The sequence below is a fragment of the Sarcophilus harrisii genome, chromosome 1, assembly GCF_902635505.1.
Source record: "Sarcophilus harrisii chromosome 1, mSarHar1.11, whole genome shotgun sequence".
NCBI classification, from domain to species: Eukaryota; Metazoa; Chordata; class Mammalia; order Dasyuromorphia; family Dasyuridae; genus Sarcophilus; species Sarcophilus harrisii.
The window spans coordinates 119,302,613-119,324,458 of NC_045426.1; the positions used below are offsets into that span (position 1 = coordinate 119,302,613).

The 21,846-nt window shown below is 31.6% G+C and overlaps 1 protein-coding gene across 8 annotated transcripts in view; it reads left to right on the forward strand.

Annotated features, from left to right (window-relative positions):
* Nucleotides 1-21,846, forward strand: part of RFX3 (regulatory factor X3) — a 314,889-nt gene that overhangs the window by 193,882 nt on the left and 99,161 nt on the right. For all 8 annotated transcript variants that reach the window (XR_004233321.1, XM_023497908.2, XM_031962220.1 and 5 more), the window contains one exon: nucleotides 3,206-3,464. Coding sequence is in view for 7 of the 8 variants with exons in the window: in XM_023497908.2 (XP_023353676.1) it covers nucleotides 3,206-3,464 (259 nt within the window). In the remaining variant the exon portion in view is untranslated. The remainder of the gene's footprint in view (nucleotides 1-3,205; nucleotides 3,465-21,846) is intronic.

The following is a 21,846-nucleotide window of genomic DNA, read 5'->3' on the forward strand; positions in this document are numbered from 1 at the left end:
CTGTGTGATTAGTATTTTACTTGACAGTGACAATAATTACAATGATAAGCAAATTTGGGTGGAAATATGTCTATTTTTGAATCTGTGGAGTATGGAAAACTGGGGGTCTTCCTCATTGATGATATACTTATGGAATTCAGAAGAAAGACCAAGAATAGCATAGATTTGGAAATCTTCTACATGGTAGTAATTGTTCAATTCATGGGAGTAAATTTTATTATTAAAGATAAGATTGTAGAGAGAAAAGAAAGAAGGCTAAGAGAAGTCTATATGGAATACCCAATTTATAGGATGGCAAAAAGATTAACTCTATAGAGGAATAATTAGAAAAATCTGAGGAGCCCAGGAAGAGTTACAAATCTAAAGCCAAGAAAGGAGTGTACTTGCATTCAAAAGGAAGATAGAATCAACAGCACAACAGTGTAGAAAAGTCAAGGGAGATCACAATTAAGAAAAAGTCATTTGATTTGGTGAAGTTGATAACTATATTGGGGTAGACAGGTGTAGGGAAGGATATTGTTATTTTAGGAGTAGGAACTCCTATCTTATCCTAACACATCTAAGTATGTTAGTAAACAAATAGTGGTATGAGAGAGAGTTGGGAATGGGGGGCAAGAAGAAGGAATGATTGGGTATGGAGGAGAGGTGGAAGAGAATGGTATAGTTAGAAAGATTCACCTTAATGGAGAAGAGGAATCACTTTTATCAGAAGGAAGAAAACTGCAATGTTGCTGAAAAGTTCTAAGGTAAAAAAGATGAGGGAGTTCATAAGAGATGGTCTTAATCCTAAAATTATATAATTAAAATTAAGTCAATAACATATAATAATGAGTAAGCTGAGTAAATATATTTTCCTCCCAAGGTAGGTAAAGTATGTTGGGATAAAAACAGCCCAAAAGCTGAATTTCAGAGGACCAGTAACATCATAACCTAGAGCATCCTAACGTTTACATGGAATCTAATAATAGTGATGTGGAGAGAAAGTTATGTCGAGTCTATAGGTTCTTTCTTGTAGACATAGAACAGAAAGGTTTTTCCCCTAAAATAAACCATCAAAGGAGAAACTTAAAATGAGCAAAGCCAAATCTTTGAAATGTTACAGATTTTAGATAGATATTTAGCTATTCCTTACAGTAAGGTTCAAAATAGTGTTAGTTTCTACTCAGTAGGCCAGAAACTGAGTAATTCTCTAAAACAACTGTTTTAAAAACATATAATTTGAACATTTCTGCAGAAAATTTTATATAAGAAATAACATGTAAAATGTAAAAGAAATATAATCATCAAGGGCTAGCTGATACAGGATTTCACAATCATTAGCAAATTCTTTCATTCAACAAGCATTTTTCAAACACCTATTATGTGTGAAATATTGTTGGAAATGTAAATAAATGGAATATTTCCTTCCTGCTTCTCTCAACTCTCCCCTTCCCCACCAAGGAACTTATTAATACCTAGCTGACAAGATAGGATAAGAATACAAAAATTTATAATGTATCTGAATGTAAGAGACTGAAAGTGTAACTACATAAAATAGGTGTGAAAACAAGAAAAGAGTTCAAAACAAGGAATGATCCCTCTTGATAGAAATATATGGGAAGGGTTCTGGTTCTAGAGAAACTTGCTTTTGAACTTGACCTAAAACAAAAGTATAGAAACAAAAAAGTACATGATGTGGCCCAGGGTGAATGTTAAGTGTTTGGGCAGAGCTTTGTAATACTATAATATGAATCCAAATTAACTATATTTACAGTACCTGAGAGAGCCATCTAATCATGCTTTTGGCTCTGGATAGGATTATACGTAATAGTTTAATGAGAATTTCCTTTTTAAAGCATTTTGTAATAGATGATTGTGCCATCTCTTTCTATCACCCATTCCAGTGTTTAAAAGCCCTTTCTGTTTATGTACCTGCTATTTGCAACATCCTTAAAAATTCAAAATTGCTCATTCCTAAATAAAAGTCACTGTAAAATTGATTTCCTGAAAATTGCACAGCCTTACCTAGGGGATGGGAAGGAGGTATTCAGGAGTCAAACTTCTTTCTATAAACTAATAAGAGTATCTGAATCCTAAGGAGCAATAGTTAGGTCCCAGAACTTATATACTTTCCTCTTTTACTTGATTTCTACCTGTGTAGCTTATTAAAATAAGAATAATCTCTCCCATACATTGGTATTTCTCTAAATAGTCTAACCCTTATTATGCATAAAATGATAAAATTGTAGAACCGAAAAGAATTTTAGAAATACATAGGACAACTCTTACATATTTTAGATAAAAAAACTGAGGTCCAGAGAGATAAATAACTTGAAGAAAGCCCAAATTGAATGAGTAGTGTGTCTGAGTCTTCAAACCAATTTTTAATCACTTGTCCAATGTTCTTTCTATTAAACCATGCTTTGATTTAATATAATTAAATGATCACAAATGTTACCACTTTTCATTTTTGATAGCCATGAGTTTTAAAGAGCCTTGTAAAGTAAACATTCTTTTGTTTAATGGAAGAAAAATATGTTATCTGATTTTTTTAAAGTTTCCAGAAAAGGGTTACTTATAAGAAGTATGATATATGCTATACTTAAAATTCTCACTTCATTCTTATCACTAAAGAAGATAGACATATGGAGTTCCTTTTCCCTCTCCCCACTTTGAGGCAATATAGTAGCAGTTTCTGTACAAGCCATCACTTACTCTCTCTTTGGGTGGTAAAAGGACATGTAATATACAAATGATGATGTTTTCAGAATTTCAATATTCTGAATTATTGAACACCCAATTTTAGACTTCATTAGGCTAAAAGTACTTGTTTTGGTTAGAGATGTAGTACCATTTTTGTATTTAAAATATACTGTAGTTTCTAAGTGGGAAGAGAAACAAAACTGCGGTTGTAAATGTGGTTTTGTCATACTAGACTTGAAGGTCCATGAGAGCAGGGACTACGATTCATTTAGACTTTGTACCTTCTCTACGTGCCTATCTCAATGGCAATTTTAAAAATTTATGTTTCAGGAATGAAGAATAAAAAACATAGTAATAGCCTTTATCTAGAGGTCAAGCTAAAGAGATATAAAGAAAGAAGACAAAGAGAGACAGTGAGATAGATATCTATATAAATGTGTGTATATGCCTATTCTCAATAAAGATAGTAAAGAACATAGTAAACAAGACAGTAAATACCTTGTTTTTCTTTCTCTTTCCAAAGCCGAACAACAACTTATCCTTACACAGAAACCCAGATGTATAGCCAAAACACTGGAGGGAATTACTTTGATACCCAAGGAAGTTCTGCACAGGTGACTACAGTGGTCTCATCTCATAGTATGGTGGGCACTGGAGGGATTCAGATGGGTGTTACAGGAGGACAACTCATTAGCAGCTCTGGAGGAACCTATCTGATTGGCAATTCAATGGAAAATTCTGGCCATTCTGTGACACACACAACTCGGGCCTCCCCAGCAACGGTAAGTACTTTTTAAAAAATTATGTTTGATTTAGAGTCCTCATAGTCTTTGATAGGTGTTTTTCTTTTAAATATCTTCCTTTATAATAACATAAACAATGAAAAAAAAGTCAAAAGAGGGGGAAAAAAACCTATCAATTTAGTATTGATATTATCTTCTTTATTATAATAATATCTTGAAATTATAACTTTAATCATGATTTTATAAAAGAAATAATTCATAATTTTCATTAAATTTCTAATTTTTTAGTAATTTTTAAGTTCAAGTGACATATAATAAAATTTCACCAATTCTATTAAAACATATCTTTATGTTATGAATGGTTTTTAATATGATTTCTGGTATATAATAAAATAACCAAAGAAACAAAGAACATAGTAAAAAACAATCATTAAATTCAATATTCTCTTTTCTATCAATGACACTTAAACTAAGCTTATGCTTTAAAGAAAAGTTATTCTGGCATCAAGCTAAAAAAAATTACCTTTTCTTTGGATAAATTATAATTGTATGACAACATCATTATTTTTATGGAATTTGTATAATTTGTTTGGAATTAAAATTTCATTTCTCAAATCTGGAACCAGGTTTGTGCTACAATTATTTGCTCAAAATTTTGGTTTCAGTGAATATGTTTTAGTGTTTTACAAAGAAGTTTCTAGCCAAAAACCTTACAATCAATCATTAGTTGGTCTTCCCAGCTTTACAGCAACATAAAAGGAGGGAAAATGTTCAGGGTCAAACAGCATGATTTTTGGAATTACATCTCAGGGTAGAAAAAGAGATAACTGTTTGAATTGTTGCTTGAATTCTGACACTTTTCTTACCAGTGTGGACCTGAGTATACTTGTACTATGAAGGAAAGAGTGAAAAATAATTTTGAGGAAAATATTCATCTATTAAATTTTTATATAATTAATGGGAGGTTTTTCAAGATTTTTATTTTGCCCTGTGCATGTGTATGTGAGGACTTTATTTGTAAGTAACTTTATGTTCTTAGTTAGGGATCATGATTTATTCCATAGACTGACATTTTCTTCATTGATTGTATTTTTCAGAATCCATTTTTGAAGCATTACATTTTTAATTTGTTGAAACCCCTGTTCTGAAATGTATTTATAATGATTTTTAAGTGGTCTTCAAAAATACACATTTTTCTACCCCAAAATACTTGTTTTTCTCCAGCTAAATATAGTACTTTGTGAACTTTTATGTTGCTCTAGTTTATAATTTATGTAAATCCAATTAATAAGCTGTGAGGTCCTATATAAGTCCCTTAACCTGGCTGACCTGAATTTTATTCATTTGGAAAATTAAGAAGTTTAGACTAGAAGCTTAATTCCATGCAATTTGAGAGGGTGGGTATTGTGTCAGAAAATTTTTCATTTGCAATATTCTTTTCTCTAAACTATTAAACATGAAATTTTGTATGTCTCAAAGTGCAGATTAGGTTCAACAACTCTTTAGTATAAAAATAGGCTCACTTTGTTCTGCTTTAAAATTGCCACAACCCCTTTTTTCCTCAGGCTTATTTCTGGGCCCTACTTCCCAAAATAGTATTTATGGGTTCTGATATAGTATTTTAAGTTTCAAAGTCTCTAAACAAATTAATTTTGGGAAATGCTAGACAAGATAATATATAAAGTTCCTTCCTTCAATAATAGTCTAATAAAGGAGAGATATACAAAGAAATGATAAATACCACCAAACTTAAAAATTACTTCGTCATACAAAAAAGAAGCCCCAGGAAAAACAACCCCAAGACTATTATATAACTGTCCCTCTTATTTCATTTATGCCAAAATCAGAATAGATGATTTTTAGGGACACACAAGGTTGTCACTCCTAAAATAGTAAGCAAAATCACAAGGGAAATGAAATTTACTCTCTCATCTATTTTTTGGACACCCTTTTCCTTAATCTATAGTAGCCAGCATCCTTATGTTGTTCTCCAGTTATCCAAAATCAGTGTATCTTTAGGGACTCTACAATGGCTCATGAAGGCCTGATGAGCTTTTCTCTTGAAATATCTCTAATATAACAGCCCCTTTGCAAGATACTCTCAACTGTTTAGATGTTAGGAAATTATCTTAGTAAAGTAGTTGACACTAAGGAACAAAGGATTAATATAGACTTGATCAACTTAGAGCCATTTGTATGAAAGAATAGATTTTTAATTCAAGTGAAATCCTAATTAACAAAATGCATCTAGAAGATATTTTTGAATATATGTCCTTCTAGTATGCTTTTGCAACTACTATTCCCTCACACTTTGGTCATTCAAGAAAAATTGAAGTTCAAACATTGACACCCTTCTTTTGAAAGGTTTCTTGACCACATGAATAAGTATAGTTAAAACTCCACTGAAAAATATTAATATTAAATTTTTAATTAGAAATGGAAATTAAAAGAAATTTTATTTTAGGATTTAACTGTAAAGGACAGATTCAAATAAAATATAAGGATGTGTCATAAAAATTTATATACAAGTATAACAAATTGACTTTTATCATTAATTTGAATGACACACAGGTTTTTTTTAAATGCTGAGTAATTTTTCACTGAACCAATGAATTATAAAAATCAACAGATTGACCCATTCAAGATTTGTTTGTTGGTTTGTTTATTTGTTTTGTTTTTTGATATTCTAAAGAAAGTCTAAGTTTATTAGCATAGACCGACCTGCTCAGTGTCAGTATACAAATATAATTTTACAACTTTTAATAAAGATATAAATTTTGGCCCTTTACATAAATAATGGAAGATAGCATGCCCCATTTAAGTAGACAGTACAAATGATGAATGTTTATGAAAATATTATAAAAATTAAATTAAATCCTACTTAATAAAAATGGAAAACAGTCTGTAATAATAAATATCAATTTTAATTGTAATATGCAAGAATTAAATATATTTTAATTTTATGTTGAAGAAATCCAATAAGTTTCTTATCAAGTTGTTTTTGTTGTTCTGTGTGTATGTGTATATGTGTGTGTGTGTGTATGTGTGTGTGTGTGCATGTCTTTTGTGCCAAAAGAAAAAAAGAAACAAATTGGAGGGAGAGAAAAAAACAATAAGCAAAAAGTTGTGTTTCCTATAGAATACTCTAAAGGAAACCATTGAAATGAAACCAATTTGAAACTAGAATACTTATCTAAGATATGGATTTGCAAGTGTTTTATGTTACCCTTCATTTAATGACAATATTTTTCTTTTAACTCAACTGCTTCCAACATTATATAAAACATCTTGATTTGTTTGATCCTGCAGTGAAATTTTAATTCTCAGTTTACAATATCATATCTATTAGCATCATAAATAAAATAGCATAACAAAGTTGAAGTATCATAAAACCTGCTAAATGAAGGAAGTGGCTTTTTTTTTAAATCACATTCTTGATAGTTGACCTTATCTTTTGGGTTTTTTGATAGTTCATCATTTGGAATCTAAAACACTTCAGCCTTTTCAGTAGGCACTATTTCATCAGTAATGGTTCCCAAGAAAAGTTTCATGTATATTTAATTCACTAAAGAATCAAATGTAAATTCTGAAAAAGGCTAAAATGTATCGTGTCCTTGTCAAATTTGTATGGAAAAGCTGTGATGACATTTATAATATCAATTAGCTAGACTAGACTGACTTTCTTTGGCTACCTTTTATTGTTCAGTTTATCTCTAAGTATGCTTAATGTGGGGGCAATTTGTTGTAGTAGAGTACTAAACTGGCATAAGAGAAATGTGACTTCTTATTAGTTGCATGACCTTGGTAAAGTCACTTAACCCCATTTGCCTCTGTGTCCTCATCTGTAAAAATGATCTGGAGAAGAAAAGGTCAAAACATTCCAGTATCTTTACCAGGAAAATGCTAAATGTAGTCACAAAGAGTTGGACATGACTGAAGAACAATGGCAAAATGCTTAATGTAGTTGGAAAAAAACAGAATTTAGTCAATTTTAGAATTTGTGTCCTATGTAGACAGTTGTTTGCAGAAGTAAAGTAAAGCAGAGTTGACTAATCCAGTGTATATAGTTAAATTTTATAATACTAGGAAGAAAATCAAAATGTCCTTTTCTCTTGATTATTAACTAAATTTTTTTTTTAATTCTGGATAATTGCCTTAATTTTTCCACTTTCTTTAGCTCATGTGGATACAGTTTTGTTTAAATTCAGTAGAAAGGGATTTCTTAAATAATATCCCAGCATGAAAATCTATTTTTGGAGTGGGGATGGGCGGAGGACAACCTTCTGCAATATAAGATGCTATCTTGAATATATATTTAGCATTGGAACTGTCTTAACTCCAGTATTTAGAACATGATCATATTTGTGATCTTGCGGGATCATGGGTGTCAAGTGAGTTACAACTAATGTTTCTAAATTGTAACTTTTTTTGCCTTCATACACATTTCACTCGTTTTACAATTTTAAATACAAAAAAAAAAATCATTGAATGTTTTGATTTGGGGGATTTTGTTATTTTGGGGGGTTGGGTTTAGGTGTTTTTGTTGCATTTTTAACTATTTTTTTCATATTCCATCATGCATTTCAATCTTGGGTTATATATTCTATAAATGCTATATTCTTGAATTGCATTGAGAATACTGACTGAGTGTGAACACTACAGACTGCTTGTTTTACCATTTGTTTAAGAGAGGGTTTCAAATCACTAAAAATTAAATTATTAAATTATTAATGCAACATAGAGAGCAAACTTTAGTTAGAAAGGTCTCCTAGTAATACTTTTAAATAGTCTATGTCCTTTTACCTACTGTAATTCTTTAGGCCATATATAAAGAACTTTGCAAAATTAACAAGATTCCAGATGTAGAAGACATGTAAGCTATAAACTTTGTATTTGTTTATTTACCATAATGAATATATCTAAAGATCATTTAAGTTGTTAGTTAGGAAATTTGGGGAAAGTTGCATGACTTTTTTTTTTAACATGACTATGATATGTACATAATTAAATGTAATTTAATTTGTAATTTTTAAAAGCATTATATCATTCTATACTATTACAGATTGATATTGATTCCATTTAATTTCACTCTTTTACTAGTACTTAAACTGTGAAATTAACATCATCTATAGCCATGTTTTAGACCTAATTGTACTTATAACTTTCATTCTGACTTATCATTACAACATATCTTTGTCTTGGTTCATTTGTAAAATTTGAAGAATTTTGTTTCCTTATGAAAAGACACAGGATACTCTTTATTAGGATTTTATAAAATAAACTTTTTTGAGAATGGAAGATATATTATTTTTGTTTCTGGTACTTTTACATTGATTGAAACCACTTTTTTTTATTTGTCTGTACTACATGTCACATTGACATTATTCACATTTATTTCCACAAAATAGTATTGTTTCATAACAATATTATTTCATAAAATATATTTATGAAAATTGTCTTTGTCTAGATAATTTCATTAAATAATCTTCTTAAAATGAACTATAAAAGTTTTTAACTTTTATATATCTCTAAGAAGATTGAGTTTTAACTCTTAATAATGACAATTATCTAAGGTATCAGAGTGAAAATATACCAAAATTCTGTTATTTATATCACTGACTTTTGCTCCAATAGCATTGTATTTTTCACTTATTAAAAAATTGAACTTCATTTTAAACTATTATTTTTTTCATAAGTAGGATCAAAATAACCCCAGATCATATATTTAATCCATGGAAATATAAAGATATTGTAGAATTTCAGAAACTCCAGACTTTTCTTGACTTTAATAAGATCTTTATAGGCAGATAAGATCTTTACACAGGAAATTATTTGGTTAAAGTTGTATAAAATATTCTATTCCTAGAGTTTTGTATTCTTTTTCTAAGTAAACCATGAGTTAAGGACAGATAGAAAATGACCTTGACTAATCTTGACCTTCAGTAGAGGAAAAGAATTGATCAGTAAATTTTTAAAATAAAAGAGAATATTTCCATTTAATGAAATCAGTTATAAACTCTTAAGTTTTATAAAATTATTTAGATAGCTCATTTCCACTTCATATGTCATCTTGATTACAATATGTGGTAGTATTAATAGACAGTTTCCTAATAAAATCATAAAGATTTAATTGTCATCTTCTATTTTTTCTTTTCTCCTATGTTAAGCCAACTTTTAGATTCATTTCTTATATTACATATGTTATAGATTTTAAGATTTACTAATTGCTTTTGTAGCCATAAAGACAAAAATGTACTGGTTGAAAATGGAAGCTGATTACTGTCAACTTAGTTACATAAGATATAAAATTATTCACCCAACAAATTTCATTTTCCACCTCCTTCCCTGGCCCATCCCTTCTGAGAGAATGGTGCAAAAGAAACTTCAATGCATCTGCCCAATTGTCTGTTCTTAATATGAAAGGAAATTTCTCTCTGCACCAATAGTCATCAACTCATACATTGAAGCATGAGATTTGATAACCACTTTCACAGTATGCATAACAACAATTGTGGTCATCGCCCACAAAATTATGCAGCTTCCTTTAAAATCCAACTATAGTGTTTGATTATAACTATTGATGGCAGTAGATTTCATAGGCTGTGAGTTTAAACATGCTAACTATAAACTCTAATATTTTCATGTGTTTTAAATTGACTTACCTTTAGTCTTATTGACTTTTCCTTCTGCCTTATAAGAGATGAATTACTAATTTTAACCATGCCTTCAAAATCTTAGGCAAGGCATTGATTTTTTTTTTTCAAAGAAAAGCATTACCTGTCCATTCTACTATCTATTCAACCATGGCAGTCTAGAATATTCCGTAACTCCCTTTCCATGTTTCCAATGTAAAAATGTCCCATATGACTTAAATTAAGACCAATTATATCATCCACTATCATGAAATTTGACAAGAGACTGTAGAAGTACCTTTCTGTATTTCAAAAGAATTTTGATTTCCTAATTTCCTAAGCATGGATGGTACTTTCAATAATATAGATGTCAACTCCTCCCCACCTGATTTCATTTTTTTCACTAGCTTAATGTGTGGTCAGTATTTGTTTCATGGCCAACTTTTCAGGGATGAGCTCCATCTGTACTTAGCTAAACTGATTCTCAACTGGTGATTTCTTAGTGAGTATATCAAATTTGGTAGAACCTAGTGGAACATAAACATCTCTGGCAGATTTTAAGAATCTTGGGTGACCTTTATTTAGGTCATGCTGAAGCAATGGAGGACAACAAGGTAAGAGAAATATGTAGCACTAAATAGTATTTAAGTTTTTAGATAAACTGGTATGTGACATAGAATGAAAATAAAATCTTATTTGAGTTTTATGTATAAGTGTTGTTTCTTTTCCTATCCCTTAATTTTAATACTTTTTAAGGAGCTAATAAAATCATGTACTTTTCTTAAAAGTAGCACATATGTCATATAATTGTATTCAATAGGATGCAAAGACAGCATGGAAAATTAAGATATTCAAAAAGCCTTTTTAAATATATTTGTTAGAGTTGGTAATGTAGTAAATGATTGGTTTTATTTTCATTTTTACCTTATTCCCTCAATTGTATCTACCTTCTCTTAATGGTTTTAACAAGATGACAGTAAGATATGACTCAGAGACCCATATTTCTCTATCATAAGAAAATAAAGGATCAGTCTGAATAAACTGCAGAGTAGGCATTTGTCCCCTGGAATAATTAAGAATTATTCTTTTAAATGACAAATAATTTCTCTGTTCCTTATTTGAGCGTAATAAAGTCATATTTTAGTATTTATCAATGAACTGATTTAGTTTTTAATGATATTTAAATAGGAAAAGGGGAGAAATGGAATACTCTTTGTGTGATTCTCTTTCTTTCTCTTCATATATATTTAAATTTATATACATATGTATACACACATACATACATATACAACTATATATATAACAACTATATATATATAATATATATATATGTAATTATATACATATATATATATATATATATATATATATATATATATATATATAGTTAAATGAGAAACTCCAAAAGGTGATGACTAGGTTAGAGGTCAATTTTTGCTTTACCTTTTGCTACTTAATCTTAACTTGAAAAGGTCCAGTAGCACAAATCTTGGAATAAATTTGACCCTGTGTGGCTGCACAACTGATTTCTTTGAAACTATTTTTATCATATATCTGTCTGTTTCATATCATAAGAAATATGCTCCAGTCTGCATTCAGATATTTTTCATTATAAATCCTTCAAAGTTGTCTTGAATTGCTGAGAATAGCTAAGTTGTTCTAAGCTGATCATCTTACATTATTGCTGTTAGTTTATACAGAATACATTTCACTTTGCATCAGCTAATGGGAATCTTTTGAAGTTTTTCTAAGAGCACCTTGCTCATCAATTCTAATAGCACAGTAGTATTCCATCTTAATCACATGCCATAATTTATTCAACCTTTTCCCAATTGATAGGCATCCTCTCAATTTTCAATTCTTTGCTCCCAGAAAAGAACTGCTATGCATATTTTTGTACATATAGATTCTTTTCCTTTTTATTTTATATCTTGTTTGTTTATATCTTTATATCCTTATTTTGTTTTATATCTTTTTGGGGATAAAGACCTAGTAGTGGTATTGCTAAATCAAAAGATAATGCATGGTTTTATAGTCCTTCAGGCATAGTTCCAAATTGCTTTACAGAACGGTTGAATCAGTTCACAACTCCAACAACAGTGCATTATTTCTCACATCCCCTCCAACATTTATCATTTTCCCTTTTTCTGTCCTATTAGCCAGTCTAAGCTATAAGATTTTAGCACTTCAAAATTGTTTCAATTTGCATTTTTTTAAACAAATGACTTTTCCTCCCTGTGTATCCCAAATAAGTTTTAGCAAATACAAGATTGTCAAGATTTCAGGGCACATCATTGACAATACCCAAATGTCACCAAATTAACCAAGAAGGTAAATTGTATAAAAAAAAAAATCAAGTTAAATAAATAACCAAAAGATTGGTCTTACTTGAACCAGAATGAAAATTTTATAAGTCAAAGAGAGCATTTTTGTCCATAAAAGCTTAAAAGAGATGATCTATTTGGATAAGTTTCTTGGGTTTTTAGAGCTGAAAAGACCACAGCATATATATATAGCAAGATATAAACATACCTATGTTCCTCAAATAGCACTTTTAGTGCCATAAATTTAGTGAAAGATGGTAAGGAGAGTGGTTTATTTGTCCTTTCTGGGACCTAGGAAAATAAATATCTTTCTTTCATTTGACAGGCAGTTTTCAAGTACTTACCAAACACCAAGCACTAAGCCAAGTACTTGCTACACAAAGATGTATCTTAACAAGGGTCTTCAAACAGCTTATATTCTGCTTGAAGGAAAAAAAAACACCTAAAAAGATATGTAAACATGAAACTCAGAGACTGTTCTGATCATCACTTTAAATCTTCTTTTCCGATATCTAAATATTCCTGATCTTCTTCCACCAAACTTCATAAAACACAAGATCTGGTCTTATCACCATCCTGATTATCTTTATATGTTACTGTCGTACCCCAATTTGTCAAAACTTTATTAAAATGTGGCTCCTTAAATTTAAGGCGTTCTTCCTGTGACTTGACTAGAGAAGATAATGGCAAAATTATCATCTCCTCCTTCTGAACATATTACTTCAAGTGTAGATCATTAGCTCTTTTCTCTGTCATGTTATGTTATGTTATATTATTGACTCATAATGACCCTGGATTCCCCTAAAACACCATACTTTTTCTCCCTAGGTGAGGTATTATCCTCCTATTCACTACCCTCCAATTTTGTACTTACACATTTGATTCTTTTTTTTTTTTTAACCTGAGGGGTAAGACTTTGCAATTGTATTGACAATATAGACTATAGGACTGAGATTCTGTAAAGTCTGAGTTCAAATTCTGTCTGAAACTCTTATTAGCAAAATGACATTGGACAAGTCACTTAGCCTCTATGTGCCTCATTTTCCTCATCTGTAAAATAAAACTGTAAAATAACTCAGTGATCTCTAAAGTCCTTTCTAGTTCTAAATCTATGAATCTATGTTTATCTTTATTAAATTTAATTTTCCTAAGTTCAGCTAAACATTTTACCCTTTCAATATATCTTTGAATCCTTATTCTGTCATCCATTTTTTAGTTATCTCTTCCAGTTTACCATCTATGCTTTCATCCAAATTCCTCTAGAATCCTACAGTATATCAGCTTCTTGATCAATTTAAAAAACTATGAGCCTAGAGAAAATAGAAAGCAAATTGTAAAATGTTTGGATTAAAACTCATGAGGATTTCACAAACTAGCAAAATTGTAAAATTGAAAGGTATTTTAGGGACCATCTGGTCAAGCTCAAAACTTTAAAAGAATTCCCTCGTCATACCCAACAAGTTATTTTCTTTTCTTTCCAGGAATTATTATTAATAATTACTATTACAATTCTATAGAAACTCAAGGTTTAGAAAATGTATCCTTTAGAATGTATTCACTCACAGCAATTTTGTGAGGTAGCTAACTTAAGTAGTTACTTTCATTTCACAGAAAAATTAATTGATTTGTCCAAGATCACAAGACAGTTGTCATAGTGAATATAAAAACTTTGGTATCAGAGCCCTTTCCCATGCAAGGTACTGAGGTTCAAATCCCATTTCAGATATTTACCAGCTTTTTTATATAGGCAACTCATTTAATCTCCAGAGAGACTCAATTTTCTCATTTCCAAAATGAAGATAATCATTTTTATATATCAGCTTTGAAGATTACTATGAGTAAGGTGCCAAGCAAACTCTAAAGAATCATGTCAATTGATCTTTTAGTCCACAAATACAATTTATTGAGCATTAATGACTTGCCAGAGACTGGGCTGAGCACTGAGAATACATAGAAAGGCAGAAATACCCTCTGTGCTCAAGGACCTCATCTTTTAATAGAGACAGTGTATAAATAAGTAGGCACATACCAAATGAATAAAGGACAAGTGGAAGGTGATCTTGGAAGGGAATGGGGCAAGGGGAAGGAGGACAGTTCTTCTACAGAAAGGAGGATATGAGCTGAAACTTGAAGGAAATCCGAGAAGCTAAGAAGCTGAAGTGATGAGGGAGAGCATTCCAGACTGAAGAGAGAGCTAGTACAGAGGCCCATAAATGGAGTGCCCTGGGTAAGGAAGAACAAAGAGGCTACTGTAAGCTGGATTGTAGAGCATATGGAAGGAAATTAAAGCATTAGAAGATTGGAAATATAGGAAAAGGAATTGCACTTTAGAAATATTGACAATCTAGTAGATGATGAATTGGAGTGGGGAAAGAGTTGTGGGCAGGGAGAGCAATGAGAAGGCTCTTGCCGTAGTTCAGGTAAAGCCATCAAACCTTAACTAGAGTAGTGGCTCTGTGAATGGGAGTGTTTTGAAAGTAGAAACATAGGATTTAGCAAAGATTAGAGATTGTCATCATCATTATTTGATAACATAGTGCTTAGCAAGATATCATCTAGAAATTTGCTGATTTAAATATCTTGCACATAGTAGGCACTTTACTTTTCTTCACCCTTTCCCACAACCCCAGGTCATCCAGACGCAATTTGGACTGGGAAATGGAGAGATGGTGGAGGAAAAACCTACCACTACTTGAAGCAATTCATTACCTTCCATACAACCCTTATTCTGAGATGCTTAGATCCAGTTCAAACTTCTCACACTGCTTCCTTGAAATATGGAATCACCAATCCTATGCCTTAAAGGGATACCTTCCCTGTAAAGTATTACCTTATATAAGGTGTTATCATACCTTCCATTTGCCTTGCCTCTAGGCCCTCTAGACCGCTGAGGAACCATCATCCCACATACTAACTCAACTTAAGGATCTCTGGGTCTTGTCAGAGTTCTCAGTTGTCTTTAAGTTTTCTGAACCTTTTCACCCTCTCTGCAGATAAACTTCCTTTTACACATCTTCAAATTAGAGGGCAAATTTCTTGAGAGCAGGAACTGTCTCAGTTTTTCAATTTGATTCCCAGTGTTCAGTCTGTGTTGGCAAATAGTAAGCACTTAAAACGTTTTTCATTCATCCAATAAATATTAGATTAGATTGAATATGATCCCTTAGCAGTTATGATCTGACATCCTTTATTCTCAAAAAGTACAAAAGAAGTACTAGAAGTGGTAGGAATCCTGATTTGGTCACAGCAGAATTTCAAGTGAGTTTGTTTGCTAGCCTTATTTTTCTAAAATATATTAGAAAGAAGATGTCTACTGCATGAACTCTTTACCTATTCTATGTGATGAGCCTATCTATGGACACTTTCTTGGAATAATGTTTGTTTTAAGTTCATAATTGAAGAAAATATTTTTTTGAATAGTGAAGAAAAAATTCAGTTAGCACTTAGGGAAGTAATCATAATTTTTCCCATTCAAGTTCATGGACTACTTGAAATTTATGCACAGGCTGCTTTCATTTGTATGGATCCCAAGAAGCTTTTTTTTCATTCCAGCCTACTCTATAAGCCCCATATCATAATTAGCCACTATTGGGAGTGACTTAGAAACATTTATATTGAGATATAAAACTTCAATTTTCTGAATGTTCAATTATTAGCCATTCCCAAACATGTCCATAGTGTTTGTAACATGCAAGGCTCAAGCTAGAAAAAAAATCATCTAAATTTAGAAGATATAATGAAAGATTAATCATGCTACCAACATAACTATTTCAGTATTTAGAGAAATTGAAAAAGGAGAAAGGGAAGAGAATTTACATTTATATAGCATCCGCTAGGTGCCAGTTATTGTGCTAAGTGCTTTAAGTTGTGGGTACTGCCCTCCTCCACACTCTTCCTCTTTTTCAACTCTAACCCCAATTCATTATTCATCTGTACTATCTTAGATATACATGTTATTAAGACAAATCTATAGAATGCCTGTGTAGAAATTTGGGCAATAAATATTCATCTGCTCAGCAAAGTTACTTTGAGTTACTATGCTTTCTTCCAGCAAGCTCTGTGGTATACTGAGGCTTTATGCAATTAGCCCAATATCATCCACAAATAGAAATGACTAGAACATCTTATCATCCATAGAGACTCCCTCTTCAGCCTGAAATCTATGCTAGACCTTTTCTATTGTAGGAGCATATACTTTTGGTGAGCACATATCTGTACATGTATACATTCCCTTTTTATGCCTTTTATTATCAAAAAGTCATTAAGCAATATTTTTGTTATACATTTTCCAAAGAATTATAGATGACCTTGATATGTGTTTAGGAGATATTAGAAAAGAGCCTATCAGGTGGTGTTTTTTTTTTTCTTTTGAATCAAATTTTTAAAATAATTAATAGAAAATCAATTCTGATGGACATGGCTCTCTTTAACAATGAGAGGACTCAAACCAATTCCAATTATTCAGTGATGAAGAGAGCCATCTACACCCAAAGAGAGGACCATGGGAGCTGAGTGTGGAACACAACATAACATTCTCACTCTTTCTTTTGTTGTTTGCTTGCATTTTGTTTTCTTCCCCAGTTTCTTTTCCCTTATTAATTCGATGTTTCTTCTGCAGCAACATAATTGTATAAATATTATATGTATATTGGATTTAACATATATTTTAACACATTTAACATACATTAGACTACCTGCCGTCAAGGGGAGGAAGTGGGGGGAGGGAGGGGATAATTTGGAACAGAAGTTTTTGCAAGGGTCAATGTTGAAAAATTACCCATGCATATGTTTTGCAAAAAAAAAAAAAAAAAAAAAAAAGCTTTTAAAAAATCTACATGAAAAAAATAATTAAAAGATAATAGCCCCAATGGGATTTCATATTTTCTACATCTTTCAGCTAATTGTGAAATGATAAAGTGCATATCACTTGTGAAAGGCTGCTTGTTTATTAATTATGCACTTGTGGAGGATGCCCTCAGATGTATAGATGACTCATATAGATGTTATACAGATAAAAGAATCAATATTACAGTAGGTTAGTGGTTGTTGATATTATCTTGATCCCTTTTTTGATATTAATAAAGTCTGAGATTTTTCTAATACCTTTAGTCTCTTTCCCTCTTTCAGATACCTTGTATACTGGCCTCTTCCTTAATATTAGAATATTGTATTACCTATAATATACATTTCCGCTCAACTATACTTGCTCAAACTTGTCTTCTTATCCTTTCTTTTGTTCTTTTTAATGTCATTTCTACCTCTTTTGTAAGCATATCCCGACAATGATACTAGGGTACAAGTGTAGAGGTTTCATTATGCAAATTTTTTTTCTATTTTCTGTTTGTAGTCCTCATTCCTTTTGTGATGATTTTGCTTAGTTATATCCCTTGTCAAGCTTCCTCTGAACAGTTATTTTTTTAAACCACCCTGCTTCATTTATTATCTATCTGTATAAGATTTTAAATAAAATAACTTCTAAAAATCCTTATTGAATTCAACTAACATTGATTTAATGTTCAAGACACTGGAGGTATAAGATAAAATCAAAATAATGCTTGTCCTCAAGGAGATTAACTTCTACTTCATAATATAACATGTATACATGAAAATACAAAGTACATAAAAATAAAAATAAAATAAATTTAAGATAGAGTGCTAAGAATGGAGTGGGGTGGCAGCATCAGAAAAGGTCTCAGGAAATAATATCTGAACTGTGATTTGGGAGAAATTAGGGATGCCATGAGGCAGGAATATTATAATATATATAATAAATTCCATATGCATGCAAACTCACTTTAATTGGTTCATTGATTGTATTCTATTTTACCTGACCCAAAGCTAAAAAGTTTGAAATGATGGGCTTTGATCTGATGACTGTCCCCTAAATAACAAAGAAGATAAAATAGCAGAAGGGAGTCCTCAAGGAATCTACTTGGGGGACTCCACATGTTTACAGATAAAGAATATAAACAAAATAAATGCAAAGTGATGAGAAAGAAAGGGCTATCAGATTTAAAGAGACAGGGGATTAATTAACTGTAGCAATCTGAAAGACCTCTTATAGTAATAGACTCTTAAAATTAGCTTTTTAGGGAGTCTCCCAAGAAGTGAAAAGAAGGAGAGAGCATTCTAAATATTTGCATATGCAAAGGCAAAGGACAAAGGAGATAGAATGTTGTGTATCTGGTACAGTAAACACCAGCTTAGCCATAGTGTAGATTCCATAAGATGGAGTAATGTACAATCAGCCAGGAATTATGGGTTTTAAATGTCAAACAGAGGAGTTTCCTTTATATTGTAGAGGCATTGGGAGCCAGTGGATCTTTTTGAACAGGTTATTATTGTCAGACTTGTTCTTTGGAACTACCAATTGGCAGCTATCTGAAGGATGCCTTGGAGAGGGAAGAGATACAAAAGTGGGTGTCACCTTGATGTAGAGAAGAGTGTATTGAACTTGGAATCAGGAAGATCTGGGTTCAAATTTCTTCTCAGAAACTCACTGGCTGGCCCTAGACAAGTCATTACGCCTCTTTGATCCTCATAGATTTAACTTGGGGGTTGGACTTGATGGTCTCTATGACCCCTTCCAGCTCTAAGTCTATGATTCTATGGATCTATATTAACATACAAGGAAACCAAGTAGGAGGGTATTGTGATGATCCCAGCACAAGATGATGAATCCCTGAACAAACATGATTGTGATGTGAAAAGAAAGGGATAGAAATGAGAGGTCTTATGAAAGTAGAATCAACAAGACTTGGCAAATGATTGTATATGGAGTAAGGAAATGTGAAGAATCAAGGATGTCTGGGTTGTAAATCTAGGTGACTGGAAGAATGATAGTCTCCTTGAAATGAGGAAATTGGGAAGAGAGAAGAGTCTTGAGGGAAAATAATGAGTTTAATTTTAAACATGTTGAATTTGATAAATATATGGGACATCTGGGTGGAGATGCCCAGTGCAGATATGAAACAGGTGCTCAGGAGAGATGAGAGCTTTGTGTGTAAATGATCTTCATAAAAATAATCCCCTAACCCAAAGGTGCTTATGAAGTCACTACAAAATACTATGGAAAGAGAAGATAAAATGGCCTAGGACTTGTCCTGGTTACTGTACAGTCTTGCATATGACAATTATCCAGCATGAGAGGAATTAGTCAGATAATTGGGGAAAAAATCTATTACAGGATATTGTCATGAAAACTAAACCCAAGGAAGAGAAAAGGAAGACATTGTGTAGCAGTGTCAAAAGTAACATGTCAAGGATAAAGATTGAGAAAAGGCCATCCTGTTTGGCAATAATATGATAATTGATATTAACATTTTCCATTGTGATCAGAACAGAAGCCAAACTGTAATGAGTTTAAAAATGAATTGAAGGTGATCATATAACATTTATATGCTTACTATGTGCCAGGCACTGTAGTGCTGAGTGCTTTATAATTATTGTTTCATGTGATCCTCACAATAACCCTGAAAGAAAGGTGCTATTATTATTACCATTTTACAGATAAGGAAACTGAGGCAATGGAGATAAAGTGACTTGCCCAGGGTCACACAGCTAGAAAGTGTCTGAGATTAGATTGGAATTCATGTGTTCTTTACTCCAATGCACCACCTAGTAGAAAGTAGGATTGGGACATAGATTTCTCCAGTTTTAGCACACTTACCATGACATTACCTTCTATTGAGGGAAAGACTTTAGCTATTTAGATATCTACTGGAATTCTCTCTGCCAAAAGTAAAGCCAATGAGAAATGTCTGATTTATCTTAATGCTAATTCTGTCCTTCCAAAAGTAAAAGAAGTGATAAGGACAACTGATAATTTAAAGCTGATTCTTACCAGAAAGGAAGATCTGATTACTGAAATAGAGATGACAGGAATCTTGAATGTAAGTAGCTATTCCATCAGAGAATTCATGAAAGGGCAAAGGAAAGTTAAAATTAGGCTAAAATACACCCTAGGTTTAGGGACAAGCATATTTCTAAGGGTTCAGAGAAAGTTTAAATAGGATCTATGATAATCTGAAAGTGTCTTCCAGTTCTTATACTCAGTAATTATTTGGTGTGCCATTTGTCACCTGCTATTATTACACTACTACCTACTATTATTTATATCTTATATATTTTTCTAGATGGTAAGCTCTTTGAGGAATGGGAATAATATTTCTATTATTCAATTCATTAAGAATTTACTGAATGTCTATCGTGCACAAGGTTCTGTCATTCTGTGAATATTAAGATAATAACAAAAGTCTTATCCCAAAAAAGTTAACATTGTACTAGGAGAATGCAGCATATACTTGATAAGTAAATACTAGGGTATTTAAGGAGGGAAGAGATTATTAATAACAATCGGGGATATCCCAGAAGGATTCTGGGGTACAGAGATTAATGGAGGGAAGGGTACATGTCATTAATATTTCTTGGGTATCCTCCTGTCCCTCATAATATTTAACACAATTAAACTGAGTCTCAGTTTAGTATAGTAAATTGGTAATGATCAAAACTGAAGAGGAGTGTAATATACTATAAAGAATGATGGGTCTGGAATGCAGGGACCTGGATTTTAGTCTTGCCTCTCCTGCTAATCACTAGTTACATGATATTGGGTAAGTCACTTAAGATAATGAAATAGAGGAGTCTAAAGTTCCTCTCTGCTCCAGTAATCTAGAATTCTATTCATTTACTTCTACTGTACCAGAAAAAAAATAGATCAAAGGAGAAAAATTAGGAAAAGTCTAGATAGTGAGTCAAATGCATATAAAAGATTAGTATCCAATTAGCCTTTAGAGAATAAAACTAGGGAAAGGAATCATTCTTTAATAAGATATAGTTGAAGAAGTTTGTTAGAAAAGTGGTTTGAAAAAGAAAGATAACAGTTCCTTACTTTAAAAAAAATAACAATTCTAATAGGAAAGATAATATAGAATGGAATATTTGTCTTACTTGTAAAAGGAGAAATCCATTTTTTCTTCTGTTATTTGGAGTAAGATCAATGGATTCAATTATATTAAAATTAAAAATTCTATACAACAAAAATTAATGAAATGAAAATAGCATTACAAATATATTGATGGACAATATAATAAATTTAAACATGGGCAATGCTATGATACAATGGAAAAAGACTTAACTCTTTGTGTCAGAGGAATATAGTATCTGTCTGACCTCAGACACTCCCTGTGTCACTTTGAGTCATTCATCTTCCCTGGGTGAAAGTTTCTTCATCTGCAACCCTCCAATGCTTGAGGCACTGAAAAAATCACTGGCCTTTCTGAGCTTCTAAGCTCTCTCTCTTCTCTATGATCCTATGACTTAATTCCAAATGGCTAAATATATAAATAAATAAATATGTAAGTGTATATATATATATATAGAGAGAGAGAGAGAGAGAGATCTCTCTATATATGAATAATCTTCAGAAGAGGAGGTGCAAAGTTATTTTAAAATAAGTTTTTTAAA